This window comes from Rhamphochromis sp. 'chilingali' (genome assembly GCF_963969265.1).
Source record: "Rhamphochromis sp. 'chilingali' genome assembly, chromosome: 4".
In the NCBI taxonomy this organism is placed as follows: domain Eukaryota; kingdom Metazoa; phylum Chordata; class Actinopteri; order Cichliformes; family Cichlidae; genus Rhamphochromis; species Rhamphochromis sp. 'chilingali'.
The window spans coordinates 12886726-12899520 of NC_137948.1; the positions used below are offsets into that span (position 1 = coordinate 12886726).

Below are 12795 nucleotides of genomic sequence, written 5' to 3' on the forward strand. Positions count from 1 at the left end.
TAGTTTGTTTTGATGCACATGCTGTTTTCTTTGCAAATTTGCATCATAGGATTGTTTTTTGTTTTTCCTGCAGTATATAAAAATTGCTGTATCTCCAAAATAAAACTATGAAGACACTCAAAATAAATTTCCTGTGGTGGGAAACTATTTTTTGCAACTTTTTTGTATTTAAAGTTTTGAGGGATAAGCCTCTTAAATTTCCCCAAGTAGAAATATATGTAAAAAAAAAATTAATGTAATTACTATGGACTTAATGCATACATATTACTAAAATATGGGCTATAACAGTTGCATTGATGTATAGCAACTTGAAATGCTCCCAAAAATGGCACTACAGCATGTAAAAAATAATAATATAAGGTCTGGCGGACTTGTTTCTATGGTAGGTCTTAAAGGGTTAAATAAATATCGTCAAATAATCGAGATCTCAATTTCAGTGAAAATAATCGTGATTATCATTTTTGCCATAATCGAGCAGCCCTATTTTTGACTTCTGAAGCATGGCTAAAAGTCTTGATCATTAACTATGCAACAATTGCTAAACAAATGTAGATGATTTTGCCTGGCTAAAAATGGACTTTAAACAAAACTGTTCAACAAATCTTAAGGCAGGGAGTCTCTGTTATCTTACTTAACAGACATCCAAGGATATCATTTCAGCCCATTTGGAAAAAATTTTTTTTATGTTCAGATAAACGAAATCCTGATTAGAAAAAATTCTCAAAACATTACTCTTATTAAAATCACCACCACAAAGTGTCATTTGAAGCATTGCATTCAATCCACACTGTAGTGTGCATGTATGGCTGTGTAATGGTGTATCTGTGCTGTTCTACCCTCACATTATAAAATTTGAGAAAAAGGAGAAACAAACGCCTTTAGTTGAAACACTAGCAGAATATTAGCTATTTTATGGGGTGGCTGTAGCTCAGGTGGCAGAGCAGCCATTAATCAGAAGGTCGGTGGTTTGATCCCCGGCTGCCTCCTGGCTGCATGCCAAATATATTAGTATAGTACTAACCCCATGTTTGCCTACTGGTGGTGGTCAGAGGGCCCGGTGGAGCCAGTGTCCGGCAGCCTCGCCTCTGTCAGTGCACCCCAGGGCAGCTGTGGCTACAATGTAGCTTGCCATCGCCAGTGTGTGAATGTGTGTGTGAATGGGTGGATGACTGAATGTAGCGCTTTGGGGTCCTTAGGGACTAGAAAAGCGCTATACAAATGCAGGCCATTTTACCATTTATTAGCATAATGAAAAAGCTAATGAAAAATACAACACAACATATTTCTTTCATTATACTGTGGATATGCTGGATATTGTTTCCAAATAGACACATAGACACACTATCACATTTGCTGAAGTTTGCATTTCTGCAATGTGTAGTTACATTTCTGGGAAGGTGCATATACATTATGGTTTATAGATTTAGATTAGATTTAATGTAGTACTGTAATGAAGGAGGCAGAGGTTTGTTAACATTGTCTCACTAGCAAGAAAATCCTAGGTTCAAACCCAGCCTATGGGCCTTTCTGTGTGGAGTTTGCAAGTCTAAAGTCATGCTTAGGATTAACTGGTTATTCTAAACTGACCACCTGAATGCGGCTGTCTGGCTCTCTGTGTTCGCCCTGCAAAAACAGCCTATCCAAGGTGTACCCCACCTCTCAATATATGACAACTGGGATATGCTCCAGCCCCCCCACGTACCTGAACTGGTCAATCAAAAGAAAATGGATAAATGAGTGGATGGAAGGACTGTAATTAAGCATGGCAAGGAAATCCATTTAAAACAACTACATGTTTTAATAATGTGTTGATATCTTGGCCAGCTTATATACAACAAATTGTATATTGCCTTATCTATATTGTGGGTCATCCTAGCATAACTGATGCTTTAAGTATACATGAGTCACTTCAAGTTGTACTTCCTACACCTTTGTTTCAGATACAAATTACTGATATCATATGGCTCATAGTTATTAATACTAATATCACAAATGAGTTATTATAGTGCTTTACATTTGAGTGAATCAACAATTATACTCAATACTATAATATATATATTTTTTGTAATGTGCTATGATTTACAGAGATAACTTTAACTTTTAGAACTTTGAATTATAGTATGGTGGGGTTTTTAAAATTGTTTTATTGTATCAAACCTTTAATGTATGACTTTATTATTTTCATGGAAATCTCTGAGAACTTCTGTCTGCCTGACCTGCACAAAGCTGTCTGATTGACATCTCGAGCCTGCTGTCATTTCAGCACCAGCTCGAGCGGAGAGCGCCCTTCTTGCATCTGCGCGCGCGCACATCGCCCAACAGCCAAGCAGTGAGCAAACTGTTTCCACTGAGCGTCCTAGGAATGAGTGACACACTTTATCCACCCCAGAAAAAAAATTCTATAAAAAACAAGCTCACCATGGCTACAGAAAGAGAAGTGGGCCTGTCTGACTGGGCCTGTGTGTCTAATCTTAGCGGAAGGAAACGAGGAAATACCCAGCGCTCTTTGCCGTCTTGAGCACTGAGCCCCGTGTGTCAGCAGTTACACATTTTCGACCAACAATCAACCACCTCGTTGTGTGTCGCGGCAGCTTCGGTTTTGTCGTTATCTGCAGCAGCTCAGTTTGTGCCACCTACCTTCTCTTTGGCTTCAACAGTCGGGATGGACGGGAGCAAACCGTTGATGCTGTGCCTCCTTATCCTCTTCCTGCCTCCGCCGCTTATTAAACCGTTGTAGAAGTAAAGTACGGCGCCACCCGTTGCAACGCAAACCCCGGCTGCCAGACACCTCCAGGTCCTTCTTCCATTGGCCGTCTGCCCACCGACCAGCTCGTTTCTTGTCGCCGACCAGAGGTTGAGCTTGCCGGCCAGTGCTGCCACTCTGCGGAAAGCAGCCATTGCTGCCGTGGTATTAGCTTCTGCTTGGCTGCTGTGATTGTAACTTTGAGGGCAGCTCAAAAGTATCGCGTTTCCCTGATTTCATCGCGAGATTTACGGCCTTTCTGTTCTTGGCATGACAGAGAACAAAGTCCCGCACAGCGCGGAGGATTTGATGCTTCGCTGAGTGATTAATTTTAACCAAGGTCAATTATAAACACAGAGAGATAAACTATTATGAAGCTAAACTCAAGCTTATCCAGTTCGCATAAAAGAGGCCATATTAACAGCCTACACCAAAATCAAAAATACTGAATATTAAATTAAAATGCATGTGAAATATAGTGAAATATATATATAGACAGCTCTATTTTCTAAACGGATTAGTGCGTCTGAAAAGTGGCATTGAATAAAGTAGAACATATATGCGTTTTCTCATTTAGAAGTTAGGCCTGCAATAACCTAATAGAAGTATATAACGACTACTCTGAAGTATTTTAAAAATGTGCAAAGACAGTTGTACTACTTCATAAGGTACTGGCAGCTGGCAGACTAACTGTGACACACATGGAAAGAATAAGAAAACGACTCAGTAAAACATATTCCACGGTATCATCTTAAGTATCTTGTCAGGTGAGCATGGGCACATCTTGAAATAAATTAAAGAGATTGTATTTTTTTTTTTTGGGGGGGGGGGGGGGGTGTCTCTAAATGAGTAATGATATTATTGATATCGATATTTGTCACTTTGCCTTTGTCATTCACGAAGGGTCAATGTAGTGTCGAATTTCCAGTTGTAAGTGATGGATCAAAGGAGCCAAAAGAGCAGATATCAAACAAATATCAAAGATGAACTCTTCATTTAAGTCCTCACATGTAGGGCTAATGTTAACCTGATGGGGCTTTTCTGATGACTTTGATGCTAAAACAATAAAGGGAAGAAGTCTAATAGATGGCCTGTCACCTGTTCACACATGAAGCTCAGTGGATCACTTGGCCCATAAGCTGAAAACAGATCAAACAATGTCTAAAACCTCTTGATAGAAATCAACCATTTAAAAGACTGAGTATTGATATTAAACGCTTCAATTATTGCTTTGATTTCTATTTTCTTCACAACCCAAACATCATTAATGTAGCATGGTGACTAATCCTAATTAAGTTTCCTGGTTTACTGGTTACATTTTTTTTATGAAACTGCAATTTGAAAAGCTGTAAAATGTCTCCAAATCTTTACTTTGACACAAAAAATTCAATATTTTGCTGGATCACAACAATAGAGGTATTCATAGGGGTTCAGGTAGATACAAAGTACCATATCTGCATGCAGGTCACTTATTTTTAATCTATCTATACACGAAAGATTGCAGAAATATGATTTTCTTTTTTTTTCTCCTGCATTTTCTGACTGACCTATGAAGATTAAAATATGATGAAATTAAAGTCTGCACTTTCATGGGGCCCTCTGAATCGTGTCCTGGGTTCGCTAGACCCTAGTTTGGAGACCACTTGCATTAATAACCTCTAGGCTACTTATTCAGTTATTCCATTATCCAGGCATTCGATTAGGTTGTGATTTCTTTGTGTGTGTATTGTGTGTGTGTGTGTGGGTGAGGGGTTAGAGGTGGGGGTATAACCCTAGGGACCTCCTCATCATCATCGTCACCCTCCTCCTCCATGACAGCTATGTTCCTATATGCTTGGCTTCCCTCCATGTCCCACTTGCAGCGTTGTAAAAGAAAACCTACACTGGAGCGAATCATGTGGTCCTGGGAACTGATCACTTGCGCCTTGTGTGAACAGTTCCCAGGACGATGTGGCGTAGTAGTTGACGTCTTCACTGAGGCCAAATCGATATCCAATACTAGACCAGATCGGCCTGAGGCGATTACGATTGATCCTGTCGCCCTTTAAAAAAAAAGTTCTTTTTGTGCTGGTCATAAATACTAATGAACCGAGGGAAAGAGGGAGAAGGACACGCGCCACACACATAGATGCCCTCTAACTTGTCTGTCACACACACGTGTGCAAAGGCAGTGCAGAAAACTGGCGTCATAAGAAACATTTTGTACTTAATAAGTATGTCAGGTCCTGCAGCGTGACAAGTAGACCCGTGTTATTGGTGTGGGTATATGACTTTTTGTCATGCTGCAAGACCTGACATGAGTACAAAATGACCCGAGTATGGCACAGCAACACCTCTGGACCTTCAACTCATTTATCAACGGGACTCCCAGGGGAAGGGGAGGCAGTGTGAGCGCGTGCGTTTGTGTGCACGACCATGTGTCTGTATTGCTGCCCCAATCAATGCCATGATCTGGAACACAAGACCATGCTTCGTGCCCTTGGTTTAAATAAAATCACAGTCTGTATTAGAGGATAAATAGTGTTGAGCAATTCAGAGCTAAATAAATGACGCCGCACCATAAAAATTAAGAAAGGACTGTTTCGCCGGTGTTTCGAAAAAGCGTCTTTTTGGAATCCACAGGCTTTTATTACCAAACCGCCATGATCACGGTCAACTTCAGTATAGTAGACTGATATTTTACATTAATCTGATATACTCAGTATAACGTTTCCCACTGGAGCGTGTTCATTGTTATGATCACTAAAATATTTGTTTCCACAACAAACTCCGTTTTTATCTCTCAAAATAGCACTTATTTTACCCCCCCCCCCCCCCCCCAGCCCTTCAGTGTCAAGTGTCGGGGTATTTTCTAAGCGTGTGGTTCAAACAGGTATATTCCCGTTCCCGTCTTCTGGTTGTTATTGCCTGATCCCCTTACAAGATCCCTGCGCTTTGAAGCCTCTGTTTCTTTGATTCGTCTCGTAAGACCACAATTAAGGGTATATATGAGCTCCAGTGTTGTTCAAAGCATCGTGGAAAGATCAATGAAAGGATTGACAGTCAAGTGATGTCGTTTGCACAGGTGTGTGTGGGTGCATGTGTACGGCTGTGTGTGTCTGTGTGTGCGGGTGCTGTAAATGTGCGGCTGGGTTACATAAAACAGGAGCAATAAATCAACATTCGAGTGCGAAAATTACGCAAATGGGGGCTTTCCTCGCCCCTCTTTCTCTCTGCACCTGAGCCATTTCGAAATGGGGGCACTGAGATGTAAAGCATTTAAGATAATGGCAACATCACTTTCATGCCTATTTGACATGCACACGCTGTTTCTTTCTCTCCACAACTATTTCACACCCAAGTTGCAGAGACGCGCGCTCCGCAGCAACTCTTATAAACACCTGTACAGTTTAATCTGTTTAATCTGCTGCTAAAGTGTCCACGAGCAAAATGACATTTTGTCCGTTTGTGAGTTAGGGAAACATTCATGTGGCTTGAGGGGAAGTAAGGGAAAATACGCCTGTCATGCTAATTTTTATTAGTGGTTATTAATTTTCCTCTCACGTGCCCCTGCGCTAAGACTGAACATCAAAGGTGAGACGGGAGAATAGCGAGAACAAAAATTAGCCATAAAGAGAGGGGATCGGGCCATATTTGCATAAAAGGCAACCTGGGGTTAATAGGAGGCAGTGCGCTATAAATGTGGAGTGGTTTTCACTGGTTTCACTGCGCTACACACTGCTGCTGGGGGAGGTATCACTTGAGAGAAAAAATAAAAGGCTGAAGTGAATTTAGCGAGAGAGAGCAAGAGAGCAAGAGAGGGGGGTGAGAAAGAGAGGGAGAGAGAGAGGAAAACCCTGGTGCGCACAGGAGCAAAGGGGGAGTATCCCGAGTTGAAGAGGAGAGAATAGAAGAGAGGAAAGAAGGATAAATAGCAGAAGAGAGGAGACGGGGGACACACGCTGCAGCAAGCGGGGATGCGTACTCATCCAACATCAAGATAACGCAGGAGTTTAATCTCAATTAGATGCCAGTCTGATCACAGGGATTTTCTCTGCACGCACGGTCAACTTTTTCCCTTTCTTCGCCTTTCGGCTTGACCTTCGCTCACTTGCTCATATAGAGGCTCTCTACTCATCACTTGGAACTCGACTTGGAGCTCCTACGCTGCAAACAGGATCTGGTGTGTCATCTGTGATGGGGGCAGCGGCCGAGGTTGGGAGCTTCGCCAACGGATTTTTGGACAGCTTTGGTGCCGTTCCGGCTCCCGTTGGCTCTCAGTTTATTCTCACCCCTGCCGGGGCGGTGGACTACAATTCGGCGACCGGATTGATAATGGGGGGACATGGACAACAGCAAGAGCACCTAATGTCTGCGGAGAGGCTGTCCCGGAGCCTGGCGGACCTCAGCCATCTGAAGGGGATTCTGAGGCGGAGGCAGCTGTACTGCAGGACCGGGTTCCACCTGGAGATTCATCCTGACGGCACCGTGCAGGGCACCAGGAAAGACCACAGCAGATTCGGTACAGAGCCTGTGAATTCTGGCAGCACAAGTAGTAGTAAGAGCATAGAAAAGCTATTTTGAATTTTCAGACTGATTGACACACTGTCAGGTATCATTGTGGTGGAGACGCTGACAGACTCACATACAAACAGAATCTAAACAGGGGAGGAAATAGTGATAATCAGCATACAGCAGCGAAAAGCTTACTGGATTGTATACCAAATAATATATAAAATAGAGGTGGCCATGAGTTATAACAGAGGACTTATAACTCATACGGGGAAATAGCTGCATCACTCCTACAGTCACAGCCGTCGTGACTTGAAATACCCATGCCAATACAGGCTGCTTTAATCAAACGCTAATCATGAATGCAGCCGCTATTTCCAGGTGGAACAACATTTGAGATATTATATATTTGCACTTTCTTTTCTTTTTTTTACCACGTTTCCTCTTTCAGATTAGATTGGACGCTTTTACAAACTTATCTCCAGCTATCAAGATAAAAAGCTGCAGGTTGCGGCACATCAAAGGTAGATTATTTATCGCTGCAAGGTTGTAGCGCCTCTGGTACTTGATTCATTTCATTTGAGATTTGGTTGTAACCTCATACCAGAAACCACTCTAACCTAACTTGTCAGAGGCATTTGATGGACATACTCTACGAATTTGTATGGAGAACAGACACAATTTAGTAAACTGAAACGTTGTCAGCAAGACTAGTGCTCTATTATACCAAATATGAATTGCTATTTAATATTTCCATGTTGCCAGATATGCTAATGATTGCTTAATTGATTAATGATTGTTTAATTAATGTAATGTAATGTGTGTTTGCAGGTATACTGGAATTCATCAGTTTAGCTGTGGGACTCGTCAGCATCAAAGGGGTGGACAGTGGCCTTTACCTTGCCATGAACAGCAAGGGAGAATTGTACGGCTCTGTAAGTATACACCTTTGAACAGATACATATTGGCACACACATATTTCTGTTTTTCAAGAATGATGTCCACAGCCAGTAGGTGGCACATTTTGCACCCTAAAACTCATCCGTTGTTGTCCTCTCTTTCTGCAGGAGAAGCTGTCAGCAGAATGTGTTTTCAGAGAGCAATTTGAAGAAAACTGGTACAACACCTACTCCTCTAACATCTATCGGCATGGAGAGAAAGGTTCATTTTATTTTGTTGCTTTGAACAAAGATGGGACGTCCCGTGATGGAACAAGATCAAGGAGGCATCAGAGGTTCACTCACTTCCTACCAAGACCTGTAGATCCAGAAAGAGTTCCAGAGCTGTACAGAGACATACTGGGTCAGAGCTGAGGCAGAATGAATTAGCTGGTGAAAAGCAAGGTTAAAAGCAGAAGTGCACCCGAGGTCATCCCCTTAAGGGAGATGGATGATCTTGTTTATGTGGAAAAAATAGGATCGTAAAAGTGCACCAAATCAACACTCCCCACTGCTGGCATGGAGGAAGGAAAGAAAACCCGACTGGCTGGGGAATGTGACTGAACAGCATCAGGGATCTTCTGTGGAACCTGTGAAGAGCCCCATGACAGAGACTACTGGGGCTCCACATATTTTCACCTTATCAGCCTATGCAAAAGCCCTGGTGGCCAAACGGATGATCTTTAAATTTTTATTAAGTTTCACTAATGAAATCCAACTATCTGCTTGCCCAGACTGCATGTTCAAAAGGACAAAGCTGTGAACTTGATAGCTGAGATTAACCACTGGCTGCTAGTAACCTTTTTCTGCTGTGTCTTGTCAATTTTGATGTTTTGAGTCGACCTTTTATTCCAACATTACTGTGGCTGCTAAGTAAACAAATAATTTACATGCAAAATCCACTATAAAGTGTGGCTGGTTTACATTAAAAAAAGTTCATGCACTGGAAGGCAGCCACATTTGTTCTGTAAAACGGGTCTTAGAGCTGGGATAATCACATGTACTGAAATGACTGTTGTGATGGCATGGGTGAAGTACCCTTTGAAATCAATCCAGACTATGATTTTTCTGCAAAATGCATGAGGAGGAAGAGAAGAATAACAGTGTCCTGTGTGTGGGATGGTGTGTTTTGTAATGGAGCTCTTATGGAAGCCAGTGAAGGAATTCCGACTGCTGTCAAACAATGGATGGGACTGACAAAGACACCTTTACAGACATTTTGAAATCTTTATTCTTATTTATGAGTTTTCCTTTCCAAGGACATACAGTATATTTATTTCATATATTTATTTATTTTGAGACTATATTTTTACAGCTATGAGATAAAATAAAATAAAAACATCCAGAATATGCACGAGATTTTTCTTATTTATTTTATCATCATAGTATAAACTGTTGTTTTGTGGTCATTGAAGGAGGTCTTTTCATAGTTTTTGAGACTTTGTGTTCTGCATATTGACGCTATGACTTCTTAAACTGCAATATCGATCATATCAGTCTTTCCAATCTTTCCAGTGCTTTGTCTGTTTGAGCCAATGTGGTTAACTTAATCTGCATGTTGGCAATGATATTAAAAACGTTGACTTCTTTATGACTAGTACAACATTTATCTGGAGAACTTGTCTGGAACAACCAATCACTAACCTTAAAAATAGACATCCATAAGAAATAGATGCACTTTAAGTCTTTTGCAATGTTAAACTGTGGTGGTGTAGCATTTTTGTGTGAAAAAAGTTTATATAAGACTTCTGCATAGCACACGTGTGTGATTCCTCCCTCTCAGCTCTTCTAGAAGCCTCCTTTTTTGTCAGTCCCTGTCTACTGGGAGGCAGGGGCAATATCCAGAAAACAGGAAGAAAGAAGATACGAGGAAGTAAAAGTTGAAAGCTACCCTATTCTGTGATTCAATCACACACACAGAAAAATTCCCATATTTCAACTTTAATATTTGTTACTCTCCAAAAAAAAGCAAGACAACTGAAATGACATCATTTGGGCATTTTTCCATTCTTAATAATCACATCAAGAGCTGCACATAGTACTGATTTATACACTGATATTAATTTAAGTTATTTATACAGTTAAAATAGTCATTTAAAAAACTGGTACATTGTTTTTGACAAGTAATATTGCTAGATTTCCCCTTCAATATACTATACATCATGCTATACATGTTACATGGCACAGATAACCTGATAGCTGGATTATCAGCCCTCTCTTAGTTAACAACGTCCACAAAATTTGTTTTAAAAAAAAAAAGCCTGAATTGGAAAAAAATATTTAGCATCTTTTTTGTAGTTAAATGGATCACAATTTGAAGTACGGAAGACAGCGAGATGGGGCAATGAGTTACTGTGATCTCCAACTAGACACGTGATTGACAGGGCTCTTTCATTCACATATCCTGTGTGAGTCATCCCTCATTCTTAACACACCTGAAACTGATTTGGTCAAATTTCACAATGGCAAAAGTTAAAGAGAGATTGCAGTCCATTGTTTGACTTTCAGCCAGCTTTAATCATCATTAGAGTCTTCACTGCCTTAATCATTTATCAATCACAGTGTTCAGTTATCTGTATTACTAAAAAGGTAAAGCTAACATGACAAAGACGAGTACGATGAAGGAGAAAGTAAATCTCCAAAAGTTGATTCTGTTCATCTGGACGTAGCGTTTTGTGGGAGAAACGTTTTGTCACTCATCCAAGTGACTTCTTCAGTCTCAGCTGACTGCAGGTTTCCCAAATCTTATAAACAGTACATTTGCATAATGACTGAAACCAGCCCACTGAAGGAACAATGGGCTGGGGACCTCCCAAACCTGCAGTCAGCTGAGACTGAAGAAGTCATTTGGATGAGTGACGAAACGTTTCTCCCACAAAACGCTACGTCCAGATGAACAGAATCAACTTTTGGAGATTTACTTTCCTGGATGATTGAGAATGCATCAAGACGAGAAAGCATGATGTTTGTTTAGTAGTGTTTAAAGCATTTTGCACAGAATATTTCCCAGGTTTCATTCAACACGGTGTGTTGAGTTCAGTATCGATATTGACCAAACACTATAATTCAAAGGATTATTTACTAGCTGCTCACTTCAAAGTCCAGTTAGCAGCTGTTCAAAAATTATGATCTTAAAGTTCCCCTTTTTTACTATAAAAGGCCCAGTCTTATGAAATCATCAGTTCTTAATCACAGAAAGTTGATTGCATTTGACTTGATGGAACTCAGGGATATATATCTAGATATAAATATATATATTTATATCTGGATATATATCCCAGATATAAATATATATATTTATATCTGGGACTCTCCACCATTTGACCTTAGAACTGAAGAAGCTTCTCGGATGAGAGGTGAAACGTCTTCAAGCAACTTAAAGAAGTCCAGACGCTTTTCTTTGCAAGCTCCTTTGACAACTCAGGGAGGCTTTATATGTGAAAAGGGAATGACCATTGCTGAACTCTTTCATCATCACCATCCCAACTTTGTGAATAGTACTCATAGTCACTGATCAGTGGTCATGATCATTTGCATATTAACGATCATGAAACTGAGCTTGCAACTTGGTGCTAGTTTCAGTCATTGTGCAACTGCAGTGTTTATAAGGTTGGGGAAACCTGCAGTTGGCTGAGAGTGAAGAAGTCACTTGGATGAGTGATGAAATGTTTCTACAACTGCAAAACTTTGCAGCAGATATGCAAATAACAGATAACTAGAAGTCTGGGGCAAGACTTCCCGTTCCTTGTTTACTATAAGATGACAGTGAGTGCTTTTGAGATTGCACGTCAGTGAATGTGTTCTTCATTTACTGTTTTTTCCCAAAGCCTCCTCTACTGAAGCTTGTATTACCAAAATCTGGCTCCTTTTGTACAGATTCTATATATTATTGTGTGGTTATATAAACATTATGTAAAGGCTTAAACCTCTGTGGAGGCAAAAACAAAGTTCCCAGTGAGAACAACTTAACTTCGCTCCTTCTTCAAACATCTCATGGAGCTACCAATAATTAGCAACTTAACTAGCTATAATAACATTTTACAGATATGCTACTTAAAGTGCACTGCAAGCTTTTGTGGGTATAGCAAAATGAATTAAAGGCAAAGGTGCTTAGGATAGTCCACAAAATAATCCAAATCTATCTTTGGATAAAAGCTGTGCATGAAGATCAAAAGCTTGTAAATGGCCCTTGAGGTAAGCATGTTTTATTACTCTGTGCATCTGTTTGTTAAAGTTTAATAATTCAAACAAAATTTAATTAAGGCTCTTAAAGGAGAGTGAAACTGGAGTAGGCTAGTTAGCATAACCAAGAAACATGTCAATCTTTAGAATTACTTTAGCACACCTTAAGTACTCTTCACACGGGACTAGAATTACCTGAGGCCCACGTGTGATTAAGGGATTTGCCCCCCACGTAATGTTTGGTAACCTTTAATCTACTTTGTGCAGGCTAAGTGCTTGAACAGGCTCTATAGTTATCGGAGTCCTGAATAACCCCCTGTTGTGACATCCACAGGACCCCTGTGTACTGGGGTCAAGGCTAAAATGGCCTAACAAAGCCTAACTCTGTACAGTACTGATGGAAGACTACCTGTACCCTGAAACATCTGGCTGGTGTGAAAC

The 12795-nt window shown here is 40.6% G+C and overlaps 2 protein-coding genes across 5 annotated transcripts in view; one reads left to right on the forward strand and one right to left on the reverse strand.

Moving 5' to 3' along the window:
• Nucleotides 1-2942, reverse strand: part of micu3a (mitochondrial calcium uptake family, member 3a) — a 41371-nt gene extending 38429 nt beyond the window's left edge. For all 4 annotated transcript variants that reach the window (XM_080880908.1, XM_080880907.1, XM_080880910.1 and 1 more), the window contains exon 1: nt 2638-2942. In XM_080880908.1, coding sequence (XP_080737034.1) covers nt 2638-2898 — 261 coding nt within the window. In that variant the 5' untranslated portion in view covers nt 2899-2942. The remainder of the gene's footprint in view (nt 1-2637) is intronic.
• Nucleotides 2943-6476: 3534 nt separating this feature from the next.
• Nucleotides 6477-9801, forward strand: fgf20a (fibroblast growth factor 20a). The gene is made up of 3 exons (XM_080880736.1): nt 6477-7244; nt 8066-8169; nt 8302-9801. Exons 1-3 carry the CDS (start codon nt 6920-6922, stop codon nt 8545-8547), a joined length of 675 nt encoding a protein of 224 aa, XP_080736862.1. The 5' UTR covers nt 6477-6919; the 3' UTR covers nt 8548-9801.
• The last annotated feature ends 2994 nt before the right edge of the window (nt 9802-12795 follow it).